At 44.4% G+C, this 18,956-nt stretch overlaps 1 protein-coding gene across 2 annotated transcripts in view; it reads left to right on the forward strand.

Moving 5' to 3' along the window:
- Positions 1-18,956, forward strand: part of EPS8L1 (EPS8 signaling adaptor L1) — a 104,661-nt gene that overhangs the window by 28,463 nt on the left and 57,242 nt on the right. For both annotated transcript variants that reach the window (XM_075605477.1, XM_075605478.1), the window contains exon 2: positions 10,146-10,186. In XM_075605477.1, the coding sequence (XP_075461592.1) occupies positions 10,146-10,186 (41 nt within the window). The remainder of the gene's footprint in view (positions 1-10,145; positions 10,187-18,956) is intronic.

An 18,956-nucleotide genomic window follows, 5' to 3' on the forward strand; every position in this document is an offset into this window, starting at 1 on the left:
TTCTTGATACATTAAGATATTTTGTATTAAAAGATAAAACACACTTGTTTTCCTACAAAAATGTTGATTGTATTAGCTTTATATAAAATGAAAAGACGAAAGTCATACAAACCTGTAAATGGAGAATAATCTGTTATGACCAAAGAAATATTGACCATTTATGATCTTAACAAACGTTGACAAATATATGTAATGCAAGGCTTTCAATAAATAATACTGTACACAAAAAATGTTGATTGTTTTTTTAAATGTGTTGATCTCAATAAATCTGTCCTAGCAAAATATAAAAATAGCTTTTAAAACAACATACAGTAGAACAAACACTTTTTCGGGTGTGGCTAGCACTTATATAGAAGAATAAAATCACATGTTCACTAGAGGCAGATACACTAATCACAAACCATAGAAAAGCCAGTGATATCTCAACATTATTATGTAGTGCAGTCCTATTTAGCAATATATATTGGAGTACATATTGCAATACATTGAAAGCATTTAGCCAAGCAATAATCAATGTGTATTGTTTAATCAGTGTGTGTTTAAATGTATACAGCACTAAGTACATGGTCACTGTTATGCAAGCAGAATATTACAATTGTAATACAATCTCTACTGGGGTCTTTTTTTTATATAGATTACTAGAAGTTTCATAGATTTCAAATGTAGGAGTCACTCTGAAAAGCCCATAACAAATGTAATGGAACATACAGGAGATAGCATATTGCTAGTGTTAGGGTCAAGTTCAGTGTTTTTCAACAAGGGTTCTCCAGGCATCCCTAAAGGGTTCCCTGCATATTTCTGGTCAATTGAATATAGAATCAATTACAGAAGAATTTACAATGCATCTGATCACAGACGCACTATTAGAGAGGGTTGGGGTTCCTTACAATGCATCTGATCTCAGACGCACTATTAGAGAGGGTTGGGGTTCCTTACAATGCATCTGATCACAGACGCGCTATTAGAGAGGATTGGGGTTCCTTGCAATGCATCTGATCTCAGACGCGCTATTAGAGAGGGTTGGGGTTCCTTACAATGCATCTGAACACAGACGCGCTATTAGAGAGGGTTGGGGTTCCTTGCAATGCATCTGATCACAGACGCGCTATTAGAGATGGTTCGGGGTTCCTCAGAATTTCACTAAGGGTTCCATAACCATAAAATGGTTGGAAAACACTGGTTTTGTTACTCAGAACTAATTCTGTTAACATTTTTAGAAAATCAAAGCAAGCTATCCATATCGGACAATTCCCACATAAATAAAATGTTTACATCAATATTTCTTCAAAATAGAAAAAGTCTGAATTATTTGACAATGATTTATGTGATAGTATTAAAAACATTAGCCATTTTTAACCCAACATGTTTAGACCAGTTAAATGGATGGGCACAGGGGCAGTTACACGCCTGGATCTGCTGCTTTAGTGTCCCTTCTGGGGGATAGGTATGAAAATGGGGGAATTTTGGCCCAAACGCTGAGCAAATATTTGTATCTGTGTCAATTTGGGAGCAGTGACATTTGGGTGAGCATTTCAAATCTTGCTTGTGACATTTGGCGCAGTCCTCTTTGGAGCAGAGTCTAAGGCACGGGTGGGTAACTCCCTGTCCTCAAGGGCCAGCAACAGGTCAGGTATTCAGGATATCCCTGTTTCAGCACAGGTGGCTCAATCAGTAGCTCAGTAATAATGAGAGCCACCTGTGCTGAAGCAGGGATATCCTGAAAGCCTGACCTGTGGGTGTCCCCTGTGGACTGGAGTTGTCCACACCTGGTCTAAGGCCACATAAACCTGGTGGATTTATTTGGCACAAACAGAGATGAAAACCCGCAGCAACTTTAGGTGCAAATTTTGATACATCCCAAGGGGCAGACTCTCCCATATCTCCTGATAAATCCCAAGGGGCAGACTCTCTCCCATATCTCCTGATACATCCCAAGGGGCTGACTCTCTCCCATATCTCCTGATACATCCCAAGGGGCTGACTCTCTCCCATATCTCCTGATACATCCCAAGGGGCTGACTCTCTCCCATATCTCCTGATAATCCCAAGGGGCAGACTCTCCTATATCTCCTGATACATCCCAAGGTGCTGACTCCCATATCTCCTCCCCAAAATACTCATGGATAGGTGGAGCAAATTTGGGCATAAAAATTCAGCAAAGCCCATTGATACACTAAGACAGGCACGCTGAGTTCAAATTGTTATCCAGCAATGGTCCAGTTTGTGACAATTGATATGTATACCCCTCTGTGTCTAACTTCAGAACAACATCTCCGTGCAGGAGTAACCCTCCATGAATTCTGCCCTTGCATTTCTTTATAAATGGGGCGGTCTGAATCCTCACAAAATAGTCTCCAAGGAGGCACATGAAAAGAACAAAAAAGTGGGGACTGAGGTTGGTAAAATGATATATTGAATAAGTAATATCCTGTGTGGGCGCTTTTTGTCTTTTTTTTTCACATTGAATCTAAAACCGTTGAACTAACGTTTCCCGAGCCAGAGGTGACACCAGCTTGAATGATCACAATCTCAGAATTAAATATCGTTGTCATTTCATACTGGCTTAAAAGAACATTTCCTGAAATTACGTTCAGCTTTTCAGTGCCCGAGCGTAATGTACTGAAGAATGCTAAATACAGTTGTGTGAAAAAGAAAGTACACCCTCTTTGAATTCTATGGTTTTACATATCAGGACATAATAACAATCATCTGTTCCTTAGCAGGTCTTAAAATTAGGTAAATACAACCTCAGATGAACAACAACACATGACATATTACACCGTGTCATGATTTATTTAACAAAAATAAAGCCAAAATGGAGAAGCCATGTGTGAAAAACTTAGTATACTTTATGATTCAATAGCTTATAGAACCACTTTTAGCAGCAATAACTTGAAGTAATCGTTTTCTGTATGACTTTATCAATCTCTCACATCGTTGTGGAGGAATTTGGGCCAACTCCTCTTTACAACGTTGCTTCAGTTCATTGAGGTTTGTGGGCATTTGTTTATGCACAGCTCTCTTGAGGTCCAGCCACAGCATTTCAATCGGGTTGAGGTCTGAACTTTGACTGGGCCGTTGCAACACCTTGATTCTTTTCTTTTTCAGCCATTCTGTTTTAGATTTGCTGGTGTGCTTGGGATCATTGTCCTGTTGCATGACTTAATTTCGGCCAAGCTTTAGCTGTCAGACAGATGGCCTCACATTTGACTCTAGAATACTTTGGTATTCAAAGGAGTTCATGGTCGACTCAATGACTGAAAGGTTCCCAGGACCTGTGGCTGCAAAAACAAGCCCAAATCATCACCCCTCTACCAACGTGCTTGACAGTTGGTATGAGGTGTTTGTGCTGATATGCTGTGTTTGTTTTTCGCCAAACATGGCGCTGTGCATTATGGCCAAACATCTCCACTTTGGTACCATCTGTCCCAAGGACATTGTTCCAGAAGTCTTGTGGTTTGTTCAGATGCAACTTTGCAAACCTAAGCCGTGCTGCCATGTTCTTTTTAGAGAGAAGAGGCTTTCTCCTGGTAACCCTTCCAAACAAACCATACTTGTTCAGTCTTTTTCTAATTGAACTGTCATGAACTTTAACATTTAAAATGCTAACTGAGGCCTGTAGAGTCTGAGATGTACAGTAACTCTTGGGTTTTTTTTTGCAATTTCTCTGAGCATTGCACGGTCTGACCTTGGGGTGAATTTGCTGGGACGTCCACTCCTGGGAAGATTGGCAACTGTCTTGAATGTTTTCCACTTTTGAATAATCTTTCTCACTGTAGAATGATGGACTTTAAATTGTTTGGAAATGGCCTTATAACCCTTCCCAGATTTATGAACAGCAACAATTGCTTCTCTAAGATCATTGCTGATTTCTTTCCTCCTTGGCATTGTGTTAACACACACCTGAATGCTCTAGACCAGCAAACTGCTAAAACTTTAGCTTTTATAGAGGTGGTCACACTTGCTGATGATCAATTAATCAAGGGCATTTGATTAGCAGCACCTGTCTGCTACTTAGCATCTTAATTCCTATGGAAGCAGTAAGGGTGTACTTAGTTTTTTACACATAGCTTCAAGATTTTGGCTTTATTTTTGTTAAATAAATCATGACACGGTGTAATATGTCATGTGTTGTTGTTCCTCTGTACAGGTACATATTTTCTCCTGAAGCTTGTGGTCACTATTAGAGTTGTCTGGCCACCTTATAGGTCTCCCAGGTTGACCTCAATGGATGAGGTGGTGATCCTCTTTTTTTTAGTTGCTCTTAAAGCAAACATAAGGGCCACTTGGTTCCTGGACCGCCTCACATTCTCTGAACGGGACAAGTAGACATTCCACATGCATGAGTGTCAGCTAGAAATTGTGATTGTCACATGGGATGGCATCCGCCTCACGTTGAGTACCATATTGGTATTTTAGTAGCAGGTAGGATAAAGGATGATTAATATTCTAGGATTGTATGTGCCAACACTGCCGTCGATTGATTATTCAGTGATACACCCTGGTACCTCCTTCCAAAACTTTTAGAGTCATTCCAGGACCATCTATTAATTATAAGGGAGCAAAGGCGTGAAACAGTCATAACATTACACCTTATAAAATGATGATAGGCTGCATGAGAATGATTTGTGTTTACTCACTATCTCTTAGACAACATGGTGTGTGTGTGTGTGTGTGTGTGTGTGTGTGTGTGTGTGTGTGTGTGTGTGTGTGTGTGTGTGTGTGTGTGTGTGTGTGTGTGTGTGTGTGTGTGTGTTAATAAAAGTGCATTTCCCCATCTTATAATTATTAAATCATTTTAATTTGATCACTTTTATTTCTAAACTGATAAATATATAGATGTAGAGTCTCATACCCTAAATATACTCTGGCCCAGCATCCATCTTCCTGTCTCTTATCCTTTTCATATTTGGGGAAGGGCTTCATCATGTTCACTTAACACCTTCACTGCCGCCAGAGTGGGCTCCAACACATTGCTTCTAGCATAGAAAGTGTTAAATGTGCAGCAGGGATTTTTAGGCTGCTTGCTTCAGAATTCCTCTGTCTTTTGAGACACCAGAAGAGGAAGCTTCACTGGAGACACACAAAGGAGACCAGGCAAACTTGTTATGTGGAAATTCTTCACATTGTGCAACGCAGTTACATCTCAAGCCTTGCATATCCATGTGACTGGAAAGGGCCAGGATTAGAGATGAGAGAATCCGCCCGGTTGGTCGGTTTATATCCACGCAGATTCATCAAAAGCCGCCATTGGATACAATCCGTTGATGGATTTGCAGAATCCAATCTGCGGTTTCAGCAATGCATAGGTTGGATTCTGCAAATCCGTCCATGGGTTGCGGAGTGCATGGGTAATAATAAAAAATCCGCAAAATGCGATTCACCCTTTTAGAGATGGATCCGTGGAGATCCGCGGACCAAAGGAACCGGCGGATCCGCTGCGGATCCAAAATCAGCCAAAAAATGTCCCCATCTTTAGCCGGGATTAATTTGTGAGACAGACTAGGGATAGGTGCTGGGGAAGGAGAGGGTGGTGATTTAATCTGTCCGGGATAGCAACTAGCGCCTGAAAGGGAGGACATTTTATACATAGCAGAGGATGCAGTTTCTTCAACACACACATCCCCAAACTTGCCAATTATAGAGAGAGGTAAGAATAAAAATAATCAATTTGAAACACATCTGCAGCTGAGAGTGTTTCTTATATTTGATGAATTAAGTAGAAATAGCTGCGTTAGTCCAGTTACGATTTCAGTATTAGGTGATACCTTTTTTTATTTAGAATAACAATTGATATAAGACAAAATTTCGAGACCTCTCTCTTCCTCAGGTCAGCTATACTGCTTTAAGATCATGGAATCTCTGTAAATCAATATTTCTGACCCGAGGAAGAGAGGAGAACTCTCAAAAGCTTGTCTTATATTATCAATTGTTAGTCCAAATAACAAAAGGTATCACCAAATACTGAAGTACGCATTTATTCTGCATTATATTTGATGCAGATTGTTAGCAAAGGAAGTTGATGGCATCTCAGACCTGGCAGATGATTTGGACTCAAGTTAAAGGTGGTGCTGACTGATGCACCATGGCGTTTGATACATTTTAATCAGTGCCGCCAACAGAGGGGGATAGCCAGCACTTCTAATAATGCACTTTCCCTGTCCCGGCAGCTCTGGGGCACTTGCCCAGTCTAGATGGGAATTTTGGTTCAGCTTCTGTGATCGGTCGTCCGGCTTTGCCCTCCTCTGCTCTTGGCACCATGCTCTCCATTGCTGCTGGTACTGAGGGCCTGCAATTCCCCCCCTCCCCTCACTCAACAATCTCCAGGTCTGCAACCCCCTCACCCCCACTCCCCGCATTACAATTGTGGCCAGGGAGCCACCAGCTGAGGATCTCCGCTCTAGTCTTTCAGAATGTGACAATACACTTTGCTGGGAATCAAACATGTCACACAAAATGGCGGGAAAAAATGTATTTACTAAATAAGTGCTGCTTGGTTCTGAAGATAGATTACATCAAAAAAGAATACATTGGTCTATAATGATTTATAAAAAGGATTTGGTGAATCTCTTGTGTTACATTATCCAGCATAGAAACAGATCATATGTAACTTGTTACTATAAATAGTATTTAGGTGCAATTTATCTAAATAAATAGCTGCAAAATTGGTGTAAAAACCCCCCAAACAAACCAGCAATGCAATGTCTTTATTTTTATTACATTTGGTGCCATATTTTGTACCAAAACTGCAATTGTTTTGAATCTGAGATAATTTGATACATTCTACTTAGATTCCAATACTTTTTCAGAGTCATTCAGTTAGATAACTGCATTAACTTATCACAAAGGCCTATTTGTAATGTTAAACCGAACGCACTATCTTGGTTTATATATGTTCTTGTGTTTGTTAATGAAAGGATTATAATGATACATTCACACTCACACTCACACACACACACACTTTCTAACACTTCTCACATTTACATTTTAAGATTCTTCATTGTTTTGCGAGCCATGGCGTCTATTCATCAAACATTTCCAGCTGCTGTAAAACGGAAACTCAAAGTGGAGCAAAAAACAGAACCAGATTTATAAAGGAGAACATCCAATGGAAAGCATCCTTCGATAAGCCTATTTGTTTCCACTGTTTTTCATTTACCCTCCCCATCCTCTCCCCCCCCCCCCAGTTTTGCATCCATGAGTCTTTGCATTACGCCTCAAAAGTCAATAGATAAAAAGATTATTTCACATTGAACTGGTCTCAGACCCATAGAGTGTTGTAGTGATGTTGTTCCATCATAATCTTCAGACGAGTACAATGGGATGGGAAGGGACGGGAAAAATCAGGTGCATATCTGCTTCCGATCTTCTGAACTCTCTCTCTGCCGACTTCCTATTCATTTCTATATAAACTACAGAATTCTCCTCCTTTTAAGGCCCGGGCCATGGAGGGGTGAGGAGTTCCGAGCCGCGCTGACACTGAGGCTCGCCTGCTGAAATCTGCGCGATTTCATGCACATGCGATCGGAGGCGGGGAGAGACTGAGGGAGGCGGGGCAGTGACGTCGCTGGGCCAATCGCCCACGACGCACTGACGCCGACGTCACGGCGCTGTGACGTTGACGCAGCTCCGCGCTGATTGGATGTTTTCAGCCTACAGCGCGCTGAAAAACAGCTTGGCGCTCGGCTGAAAACTCCAGCGCCTCAGCACTCCTGCAGACGCTCGCGTGAGCCCCCTCTAAAGGCATCCTCATTGAGGATGCAGGGGCTCAGCGCGGAGCGTCCGCACGGCTCAGCGCGGCCTGTCCTTCTATGGACTCGGCCTAAGTCTCTACACTTCTCTGCACCTCCTTATATCTCAACTCTGATCTCTCGTTACACCTCTACTTGTTTCTCACGCTCAACCATAGTCTGTCTCCTCTTTGCACCTTTTACCACTGCAGCCCTCTCCCATCTTAAAGCTGCAGTTCAGGCTCCCATTTTTTTATTTTTAGTTTTTTTTTTAACTTCAATAGTTTCATGTGGGCAATCTCTACTTACCTAAAAAAAACTGCATAGCTGCCGGTCAATTCGTTCTCCGTCTATTGATCAGCAAAGTTTGGCGACATCTTTAAATATGGGGAATGTAAATCGTTGCTATAGGAACAAGCATGCTTGTTAAAATAGAATACAAGAAAATTGGTCTTTCAAAGTTGTTTTTTTTTTTTAAACAGAAAATGCTAAAAGTATTTTTTCTTACTACAGAACTGATTTATTAAAAAAAACACACATGCAGGATATTGCATGAACTGCAGCTTTAAACCCTTCTCGCTAATCTCTCCCTACCTACATTATGGAATGATCTTCCACTCCACATATGTCAAGCTCCTTCACTTTCTACATTAAAGTCCATCTGAAAATCCAGCTCCTTAAACATTTTACCCCTCTACTATGAACTCCAGGTGCTCTTTACCTCCCCTGTCTGCACTTCTAATAGTGCACTTTATACTCCTAATGTGTCTGTAACCGTCCCAACATACCCCCTTTACCGTATACAGTATTGTCATTTACCAGCTGCACTTATCCCCATTGCTTGTAATTTATTGATCTTGTATTGTAATTTTGTAAAACACACACACACACACACACACACACACACACACACACACACACACACACACACACATTCTGTCTACTGCAACATTTTTGCTGCCCTGTCACATCATATAAACATGGAAAGCTCTTTCCGAGTACTTTACAGGAAAATTGCTGGATTTTTAATTTCCAAAAGTTTTTATCCCCAAATGATGCCAAAGCCGGCTTAGTCTCCATTTTCCCATCGCCTGGCTGTGTGTGTCCCATTACTCCATCTGGGAGGTTTGTATATGACTTCAAAGCTCCCAATTTAAAACAATTACCTAATCACTATTACATTCTACAAAGTACAGGCTGTTCTTCGGACATGTGTAGCACTCGCGCTTAATCCTGTGCACGTGCTGGCCATTTGTAGTGCTTAATTATGGAGGTGCTCAGAAGTTGGATACAGTGTAACAGCCCTTAAACAATACTTCAAATGATTGCTCCAGTTAAGACCCCTTTTCCTATCCATTCTATTATGCAATCCATGTGCTGCAACAAGGCTCTGCTGGTTTGACAACATTATATCCTTATTACTCATCACCTGGGCCTTCTTGATGTGGTACAGCCATAAATCATACTGTATCCACATCATTTGTTTCTGTTTTGACTCCCAGCTTTTGCTATGCATCCAGCTCTCTATCGCTCTTTCAAGGCATCATGATACAATCATCCAAATCTGGCAAACACTTGAATGACCCCACCCTCTCCTTATCTATAGTTTGATCTGACCTACATTGCAGGGGTAATGAACAAAAGCAAAAATCTAGGGAAGAACGTGGGGTGGGGTAAGTAATGAGCACTCAGGTCAAACCACTCCAACTGGATTCTTACCACTTCCTAACAGTCATATAGCACAGTGGTTTAATCAGTTATGCAGACTTTTCCTTAAAGCAGTAGTTCAAGCTGCCGTTTAAAAAAAAAATTTTAATTCAATATGTGCATCAATACAATCCACACACTGGCAAGTGATTAGCTAAGCAGCAGATCGATCCGTTCTCCTGTGATCGATCGTCGAAGATTCGGCTCGGGGGTTCACTAAATTGCTGTCAATGCAGCAGAAGAGAACCAAAGATGCAAAGTTCTGTGGGGAAGATCATGTGACCTGGCGGTCCACTAGATACAATTGGTGCACTGCTAGAGAGAGGGCAGGGCTAAAAAAGGGGTGTGTCAGAGCCTGTTTCAGAAGAGAAAGGTTGACTTTGTAAATGGTTGCTATAGGGACAAAAAATGATCGCTACATTATAATACATTTTTTTTTAAATGCTACAAATATTTTCTCATAGTACAAAACTGATTTATTAAAAAAGCACACATGTAGGATATTGCATGAACTGCAGCTTTAAGAGTGCATATCGGGATAAAACATTATCTGCCCCAATGACCTGAAGTCATTTTATATAGTTAATCTCTTGAATGCAATCAATCCCCTTGAAGATTCTTAATACTAGGTAATGAATATATAGATAATGTTATTGCTGTAAATCAAACTTTTTTTTAATACTTTTTCCCATTTTCTTCCTTTTACAGCATGAATGGAATATCCAAGCCAACGGGCAAATCCATATATGGTAAGTCTGAGATTCCAACACATACTGGACACCTAACAAGCTCCTATTAAACCCCCAAAAAGTCTGAGATTCCAACAATTGAAACACGATCATAAGTAAAACAGTTCAAGCCACTTTTGTGGCAAGTCTTGTACTAGGGTTTATTTTTTTTTGTTATTGCTTAAAAATACAGGGACATGGCCAAAGTGATGTATTTTGCCACAACTAGGGTTGCCAAATTCGGCATTCCAAATTAACACCACTGTCAGAATGGAAGGGTAGGGTTTTTCAATCTTCTTTCTGTCTCTGTACGTTATCCCTACCTACCAATTAGACTGTAAGCTCCTCGGGGCAGGGACTCCTCTTCCTTAATGTTACTTTTATGTCTAAAGCGCTTATTCCCATGATCTGTTATTTATATTTTCTGTTATTTATTTGATTACCCCATGTATTACTACTGTGAAGCGCTATGTACATTAATGGCGCTATATAAATAAAGACATACAATACAATAAGGAACCCTATAATTATATAGTAAAATGTTGGGGAACCTCAACCCTCTCTCTTCCCCTCTTACACCCCCCTGTCTCTCATTTCCCCCTTTTTCTTCTCCCTCCATCTCTCTCTTCCCCCTGCTCTTTCCCTCCTCCTCTCTCACTCCCTCCTGCTCTCTCACTCCCTCACTGCTCTCTCACTCCTCCTGCTCTCTCACTCCTCCTGCTCTCTCACTCCCCCCGCTCTCTCTCTCACCCCCCCCCTACTCTCTCACTACCCCCCGCTCTCTCACCTCTCCCCCCCTGCTCACTCACTCCCTCCATCTCTCACTTCCCCTTCTCTCTCTCTCCCCACTCTCTACCCCCACGCTCTCTCCCCATCCCCTTCTGTCTTCCCCCCCCACTCCCTTTCCCCCCGCTCTCTTCCCCTCACGCTCCCTTTCACCTCACGCTCCCTTTCCCCTCACGCTCCTTCTCCCCCCACCCTGCTCTTTCCCCCCCACTCTCTTGCCTCCCGCTCTCTCCCCCCCCACTTTCCTCCCACCCCACACTCTCCTTTCCCCCAACACTCTCTTCCAAGCCATGCTCTCTCCCCCACCCCTTGTGCTCTCTTCCCCCCCCCCTGCATCCTCTTCCCCTTCCTCCCCCTTCCACTCTCACCCTACCTCTGAAATCCTCCCATCACATACACCTCCCCCCCCCCAACATTCTTACCTTGGGGGGAGGAGGCCTCCAGTGCTGTGCCTGGTACAATTTTCAGCACCAACTGGCGGGTTTGTAGTGAAGGCTGGGCAGCAGCTGGGTAGCCGCTGGGGAGCCGCTATGCCCAGGACAGTTGAGGGAGGGAACCCCATTTGAAAATCACTGTGGTAGGGAGTGGTATTATCTGTTTCCTGGGCCAACATGGGTAGCATTCTACAGGATATTTATCTAGTCCTTACAAACTGGATCATTGCCCCAAAACAAGTGCTAATTGTGTCATTTTAACTGTGTCAATTTGAATCAATGTATCAGGGTGATTTGCTCCAACTTTGCTCCACGTGTTTGGGGACTGATTCAAGGAAGAGTTGGGGGAAGAGGGAGTCGGCACCATATTATAATGATTATTACCGGTATATTAACATTTCCACCTTATCTGCTTCACAAAATTCTGCATGGTCTGAGCTGGCGTTAACCTCTGTGACAAGTGTAAGAAGCGAGATTAACAAGCTTCATATGCATGCCATTGACTGAAATGGATGAAGGTAAAACATTCTGTATCAGATCAGCTTTATCTCACTTGAATAAATAACCCATGTTGAGTGTAGCAGCCTAGAATTTGGGGCCTTGCTTTACTGGTGGAATCCTCTTCGCCTTGTTGCCATGTTTCACTCCCACATACCAGGCCCAATTGCGGGTGAAAATGGCGGCAGAATTGTATACATAATCTTATACATACATTTAGAGGACCTGTCCAGCACCACATATACAGTTTGTAGAGTTCTGGATTGATAGTACACCAGCCCCCAGCTATACCCACTTGGAGGCAAAATCCAAATTGCATGTTTAACATTCCTTGAGAGTTCACCACCATGCACTGCCATTCACCATTGAGTATAAGCGCTGCCTCTCCCACCATGAGAGGACAGCACCACAGCATGGCCAGTACCAGTGACCCTTCCAATAAATCCACCAAGTGGAAGCGGGGAAGAGCCTCCTTTCTCTCCCGCCAAATCAATCGTCGGTGTGATCCCTTGGCAAGGTCCTTCTGCTGCTGTGACAAAACGCTTCATTTTTATTATACTTTTTTTTAAAATAATTATTTTAAACCGTGAAACATTACGATTATTCCAGAATTAGATATGCAAAGGATGTAGGAAGATTGCAATAGGTCCCTACTTCTATAAAAGATTTACAATGCTATGTCTTACTTTACACCTTTCTACTTAACCTTTAATCCATTTGTCTAAGGGAGGGTGAAAAGGTTATTGCCACCTGTTTAGATCACACACATTTCCCTTCCTACCATCTAATTTCCCTTTGTGCTCCCCTTCTTCTCCTCCAACCTTCTCCTCACACACACCCCAACCATCTCCTCACACCCCCGCCCCCAACCTTCTCCACACACACAACAACCTTCTCCTCACACACACACCCCAACCTTCTCCTCACACTCCCCCAACCTTCTTCACACACACACCCAACCTTCTCCTCACACCCATCTATCTCCTCACCCCCCCCCCACCTTCTCCTCACACACCCCCAACCTTCTCCTCACCCACACACCCCCAATCTTCTCCACCCCCCCCCCCAATCTTCTCCACCCCCCCAACCTTCTCCTCACACACCCCCAACCTTCTCCTCACCCCCCCCCCAACCTTCTCAACCCCCCCTCCCAACCTTCTCCACACACACACACACACACACATACACACAACCTTCTCTTCACCCCCTCCGCCCATCTCTCATAATGGGAAAAGCTGATAAGCTAGGCGTATGGCAAGCAAGCTTTACACTGGTTTTATGTTCTAATTATTTAGAAGACCAAAGTAATCATGCAGCTCTGTTTTCTTGGTAAAAATTTCTTGATTGTCAGTCAGTACTTGCAAAAGCCTCCAGTACTAAGCTATTATGAAGAAATACTGATTATAAAAAGCATTTTTATATGATTCACATAGGCACTATACATCATATATTGTCTTTCTTTTGCTGCCTAATGACTCGCATTTATGAATGTTTCGTAATAAATCGGGACAGAAAGCTGATTATTTTTATGAGTACCCTGCCTGTATTTTCAAAGGCAGTGCACTTTTGTAAGCACAGTCAGTAGGCCGTTCCTTTGTGTACACAAGAAGCAAGAGCAGACAAGAAACCCTGTGCCCTAAGCTCACCGTAACCAGAGTCTTCCTGTTTAAACGTTGGACGCCGGGTCTCCATTCAGCTCACCCTGATGGAACTATATACGTGCAGGCAGTAATAATGTCAGAGAATCGATGCAAAATGTGTGCAGTGTTATTATTAATTCTATCGGAAAAGCTGAGCACACAGCGACCAGGGTGTTGTACACATATATTCATATATTAAGATAAAGAATGTCTTTGTATCCTATGTAGAATCATGTTCAAACAGATATGTCCATAACTATACAGTAATATAATGTGCAAAAAAAAAAAAAACACAAAGTGGGTGGATCTATTTAATAATAATAACTTTATTTTATATGGCGATTTTTACCCCAATCGGACTCAAAACGCTTCACAATTACAGTATAGTGCGCTGTACGCAGCACTTAGGATTTTTTTTGACAGACACAGCGCCTGCCCCGTGGAGTTTACAATCTATGATTTTGGTGCCTGAGGCACAGGGAGATAAAGTGACTTGCCCAAGGTCACAAGAAGCCGACACCGGGATTTGAACCAGGCTCTGTCTGTGTCATTGTTATCAGAGTCAGTGTCATTACTCATAATGGGGGCTATGCACTAAGCAGCGCGTTTTTTGCACCCGATTGGGAATTTTTGACTCGCACGTTAAAAAGTAAAGCCAAACGCGGGATTCACTAACAAGTCAAGCGCATTGTGGTCTCTGCGGCCAAAAATATGCCCTATCGCGCAAGTTGTTTTTTCCCCCTGCTAGCGCTCTTAAATTTTAAATGCAGCCTGTACGATCTGCATGCATGGCTCTTACAGGCGCCATGCTTATTGTATCGGGTGGGCGTCAGGGGGTCCTCGTGGGTCCCCGCTGGCCTGCTTTACCATTCCTGTATTTAAAAAAACAAAAACATGGCCTACATTTCAATAAATACACCTACCCCACCTCCCCCAAATACATACAGTACAGTAATGGGCAAAATAACTATTATCCAGATATGGATATTAGATTATTTGCCCAGTATTAAACACAACATTAGCCATGCAGCATAAATAAAGCAAATAAAAACCGTTCTACTTACCCCTGCCAATATGAATGGCGTCCTCGTCAGCTTACTGCAGGTCCATGTCCTCCGTTGCCAGAAAAAATAGATAGCAAAATACATTCTCCTGGCCCGTAGCCCCTTAATCACCTTAGCGGTATATAACCGCTATACTAATTAAGGGGTTAACGCACCCTGCCCCGCTGCCCACCCGGGAGGCCCACGGAGCCTAGCCCGTGGGCCCCCAGACACCCAAACACCCGTGGGAACTCCCCGGGGTGCACTGTGGGGCCTGCGGACACCCGTCGGGACCACCTGTGGACCCCCACCGGCCTGGGGTATTAATCCTGTGTGTAAAAAAATAAATAATGGTTTTATGTGGGGGCACAGGGGGTGGGTGGGTTGTGTTTTGTTGTTTATTAAATATTGTAATGGTTTTTGAGGGCCTAGGAGGTGGATAGTAGGGCTGTTGTGTGTATTTTTTTTATTGTGGGTAGCGGGGGTGGGTGATTTCTATAGCGGTTAATAACCGCTAAGGTGATTAAGAGGTTAGGGGATATTAGATTGTATTTTTTTTAATGTACTGTATTGTTTGTGATAACGGAGGACATGGACGGTGATGAGGATGGCCTTCATTGTAGCAGCCTGGCAGGGGTGAGTGCAAGATTTATTTACTTTATTTATGCTGCTTAATGTATTTTAAATGGGCAAATGCACTATTATCCATATGTGGATAATAGTAATTTTGCCCATTATTGTACTGTATGTGTTAAGGGGCGGGGGAGAGGGGAAAGGAGAGTGTATTTATTTAAAAGTATTGGCCTTTATATTTTTTTGGTGACCCCCGGACTCCCACAGGGATCACCCGAGGGACCCGGACGACCGCGGGGGATCACCCGAGGGCCCACAGACTCCCACGGGGATCACCCGAGGGCCCACGGACCTCCGCGGGGGATCACCCGAGGGCCCACGGACCTCCGCGGGGGATCACCCGAGGGCCCACGGACCTCCGCGGGGGATCACCCAAGGGCCCACGTACCCCCGCGGGGATCACCCAAGGGCCCATGGACACCTGCGGGGATCAGCCGGGGACACCCGCCGGCATGTTGTATTAATGGTGTGCCGGAAAAAAAGGTAAACAATGCTTTTTTGACTGTCTTAATTTCTTTTGTGCCAGCCTTTAGCTGGCGCGAAATTTTGGCGTGCTTTTAAAGCACGTTTGACTTATCACTGCTTAGTGAATCATGCGGACTGGCAAAAAACGGCGCGTTTGCCATTTTTTGCCTGATAGGACGTATTTTGTTCACAGGTCTGAAAAAATGGCTTTTAAGGCTGTAAAGCGCTGTTATCACTGCTTAGTGAATCACGCAGCAGGCAGTATCGGTCTTAAAAGCCACTTATCGCTCTTTAAAAGCAGTTATCACTGCTTAGTGCATAGCCACCGATGCTCTTGAGCAAAAGACATTTGTTACAGAAAATCTCGCTCAGAGCCTAGAAAAAAGCATCCATCTTTAAAATGCTAAAAAGTGGCACAATGCATTAATACATGCGGTTCAATGCGATACCTTGTGTACAGTCATATAGTATTTATGAAAAGATGTGAACTAATTCAAGATGGAGCTATTAAAAGTGTATCACTGTATTAGGATCCTTTTCTGGCTTCTGGAATGAGTCCATCATCAGCCTTACTCTAGATGATTTCTGACCCTGAACTGGTTAAGAATTAAGTATAAGGCAATGAATGAAGCATTTTTATTTTTACTAGCATTAGTTTTAATGGAATATCATAGATGAATGAACATTATATTTTATGTTGGGGATCGTGCACAATATGTAACATTTTCTTTATACTAGGTGTCTGAATACACGTACATTATTGGATATTTTTCACACTGCTAAATGTCTGTGTACGTTAGCATTAAAATGACGCCACCTTGAACCCGTTGCATTAATGTGTACTGTAGGTCAGTACAGTAGCACGCCGGTCACCTGAAGACTGGACGCTAAAAACACTAAAGAAAGTCCAGTGCATAGCGTTCTATTCTTAAAAGTGGGCTGTTTTCTTTCTGCCAAAGTAATTAGCGACACATTGCTTTACAGATCTGATCTGTCTTGAACCCTGTATAATAAAACTAAGTGCATTAAAGCAGTAATCCCCAGTAACTCAACTTTCTTACTGGATGGGAACCAGTAGGGAAGCAAAATATTTGTGCACCTTTTACTAGCCTCACAAAATAGAGGCGTAACCTTCCCTCACTAACATTCTGCATCAGACGTACCAAGCTCTTCCTTACCCTTGTTTGTATGTGTATGTAGACTTTTATTTATATAGATGCAACTATCAGTGCATCATTTTACAAATAGACATTTAATGAATACAGGGAATATAATACAATAATTGCAACAGATTAAAAAAAAGCATTGAACATTCATCCAAGTTCATTCATTAAGGGGCAGTAAACAGACCCGAAAAGACGTTAATTCCTATTCAAGTCATTGGATGTTAATGACTGTACAGGTGTATTGATCCCTGATGGGCCGAAATGAATCTGCCTGAAGTGGTATATTGGGAGATTTACAGGCTCAGTATGGAGAGGAGGAAGTGCAGTAACAAAGGGTGTAGTGCTACATTTCCTGTGTGTGATACATCACCCTCTAAATGTTAATAAGTTGAAAGACTAAATGCAGTTAATGCAGTCAGCTTAACACACCAGCCCCTTTGTTTGGCAGCCTTTGTTTTTGCCCTAGAGGTATCTGTGAAATGTGTGCATTAAAAGTTCATATTCTTGCCTTTTACATATTTGCCCATCCCTTGTAGGCCATTTCTTGCTCCGCGCCTCATAATAGGGATATACCTTTGTAACAGTGAATACCGCACCCTGTTTGGTTTCATTCCTTTCATTTTTCTCTTTTTGCTTGTCAAAGGCACATTTGCTCTGTTCTTATTTTGAGACTATTTTCTGATTTACAGTTATAACCCAGGGGTCCGTTTCTCACACTTTCTGCAAAGTGAAACATCTAAGAGGAATGTCATTCCAATAATATATATATATATATTTTTTAAAACATTGTATGTCCCTGTGTCTAGGGGCAATCACATTGGACCTTTGGCCCGTCACTCCGCCTCAGGCCAATGAGATAGCTCTCTTGGCCCACCCGCCTCCGCACACCTCTCATTGGCCGATGTGGTCTAACAGTATATACACACATATGTCTCACCCCTCCGGATTGCTCGCCCCCCCCCCCCCAGCTCTCATTGGCCGGTGCGCTCTAACCCAGGGGTACCCAACCCCTGGCCACACTGCTGCTGCCTGAGGTGAGGAATTGCTACTACTGGAGGGGGGGATGTTTGACCCCCCCCCAGCTCCGTTTTTGACCCCTCCCCCAGCTCCGTTTTTGACCCCTCCCCCAGCTCCATTTTTGACCCCTCCCCCAGCTCCATTTTTGACCCCTCCCCAGCTCCGTTTTTTGACCCCTCGCCAGCTTTCGCCCCCCTCCCGCCCCTGCCTTTCGCCCCCCTCCCGCCCCTGCCTTTCGCCCCCCTCCCGCCCCTGCCTTTCGCCCCCCTCCCGCCCCTGCCTTTCGCCCTCCTCCCGCCCCTGCCTTTCGCCCTCCTCCCGCCCCTGCCTTTCGCCCTCCTCCCGCCCCTGCCTTTCGCCCCCCTCCCGCCCCTGCCTTTCGCCCCCCTCCCGCCCCTGCCTTTCGCCCCCCACCCGCCCCTGCCTTTTGCCCCCCACCCGCCCCTGCCTTTCGCCCCCCTCCCGCCCCTGCCTTTCGCCCCCCACCCGCCCCTGCCTTTCGCCCCCCACCCGCCCCTGCCTTTCGCCCCCCTCCCGCCCCTGCCTTTCACCCGCCCTCCCGCCTCTGTCTTTCACCCACCCGCCGCCCGTACTCCTGCCTCCTCCCGTCTCTGCCTTTCACCCGCCCTCCCGCCTCTGCCTTTCACCCGCGCTCCCGCCTCTGCCTTTCACCCACCCGCCACACTCCCGCCTCTGCCTTAGGCCCGCCACCCTCCCGCCTTTCACCTACCTCCCGCCGCCACCCGCCTCTGCCTTTCAGCCACCCGCCGCCTCATACCCCTGCGCCCCACAGCCGCAGCCCTCACTCAACAGACACGTGCCGCCTCTCACCCACCTGCCACACTCGACACACACCCACCGCCTCCCGCCCCTACGCACCGACATCACTGACTAGCCGCCGCACCCACTCACCACCCACCCGGCGCCTCCCGCCTCACACCCACCCGCCACACTCACACCCCTACGCACCGACATCACTGACCAGCCGCCGCACGCACTCACCAGACACCCGCCGCCTCACACCCGCTCACACCCTAGCGGGACTCCCACCCACAGCCAGCACTCCACTACCCACCCACCACCCGTACTGAACACCCACCCGATGCCTC

This window comes from Ascaphus truei, chromosome 6 (assembly GCF_040206685.1).
Source record: "Ascaphus truei isolate aAscTru1 chromosome 6, aAscTru1.hap1, whole genome shotgun sequence".
Lineage (NCBI taxonomy): Eukaryota > Metazoa > Chordata > Amphibia > Anura > Ascaphidae > Ascaphus > Ascaphus truei.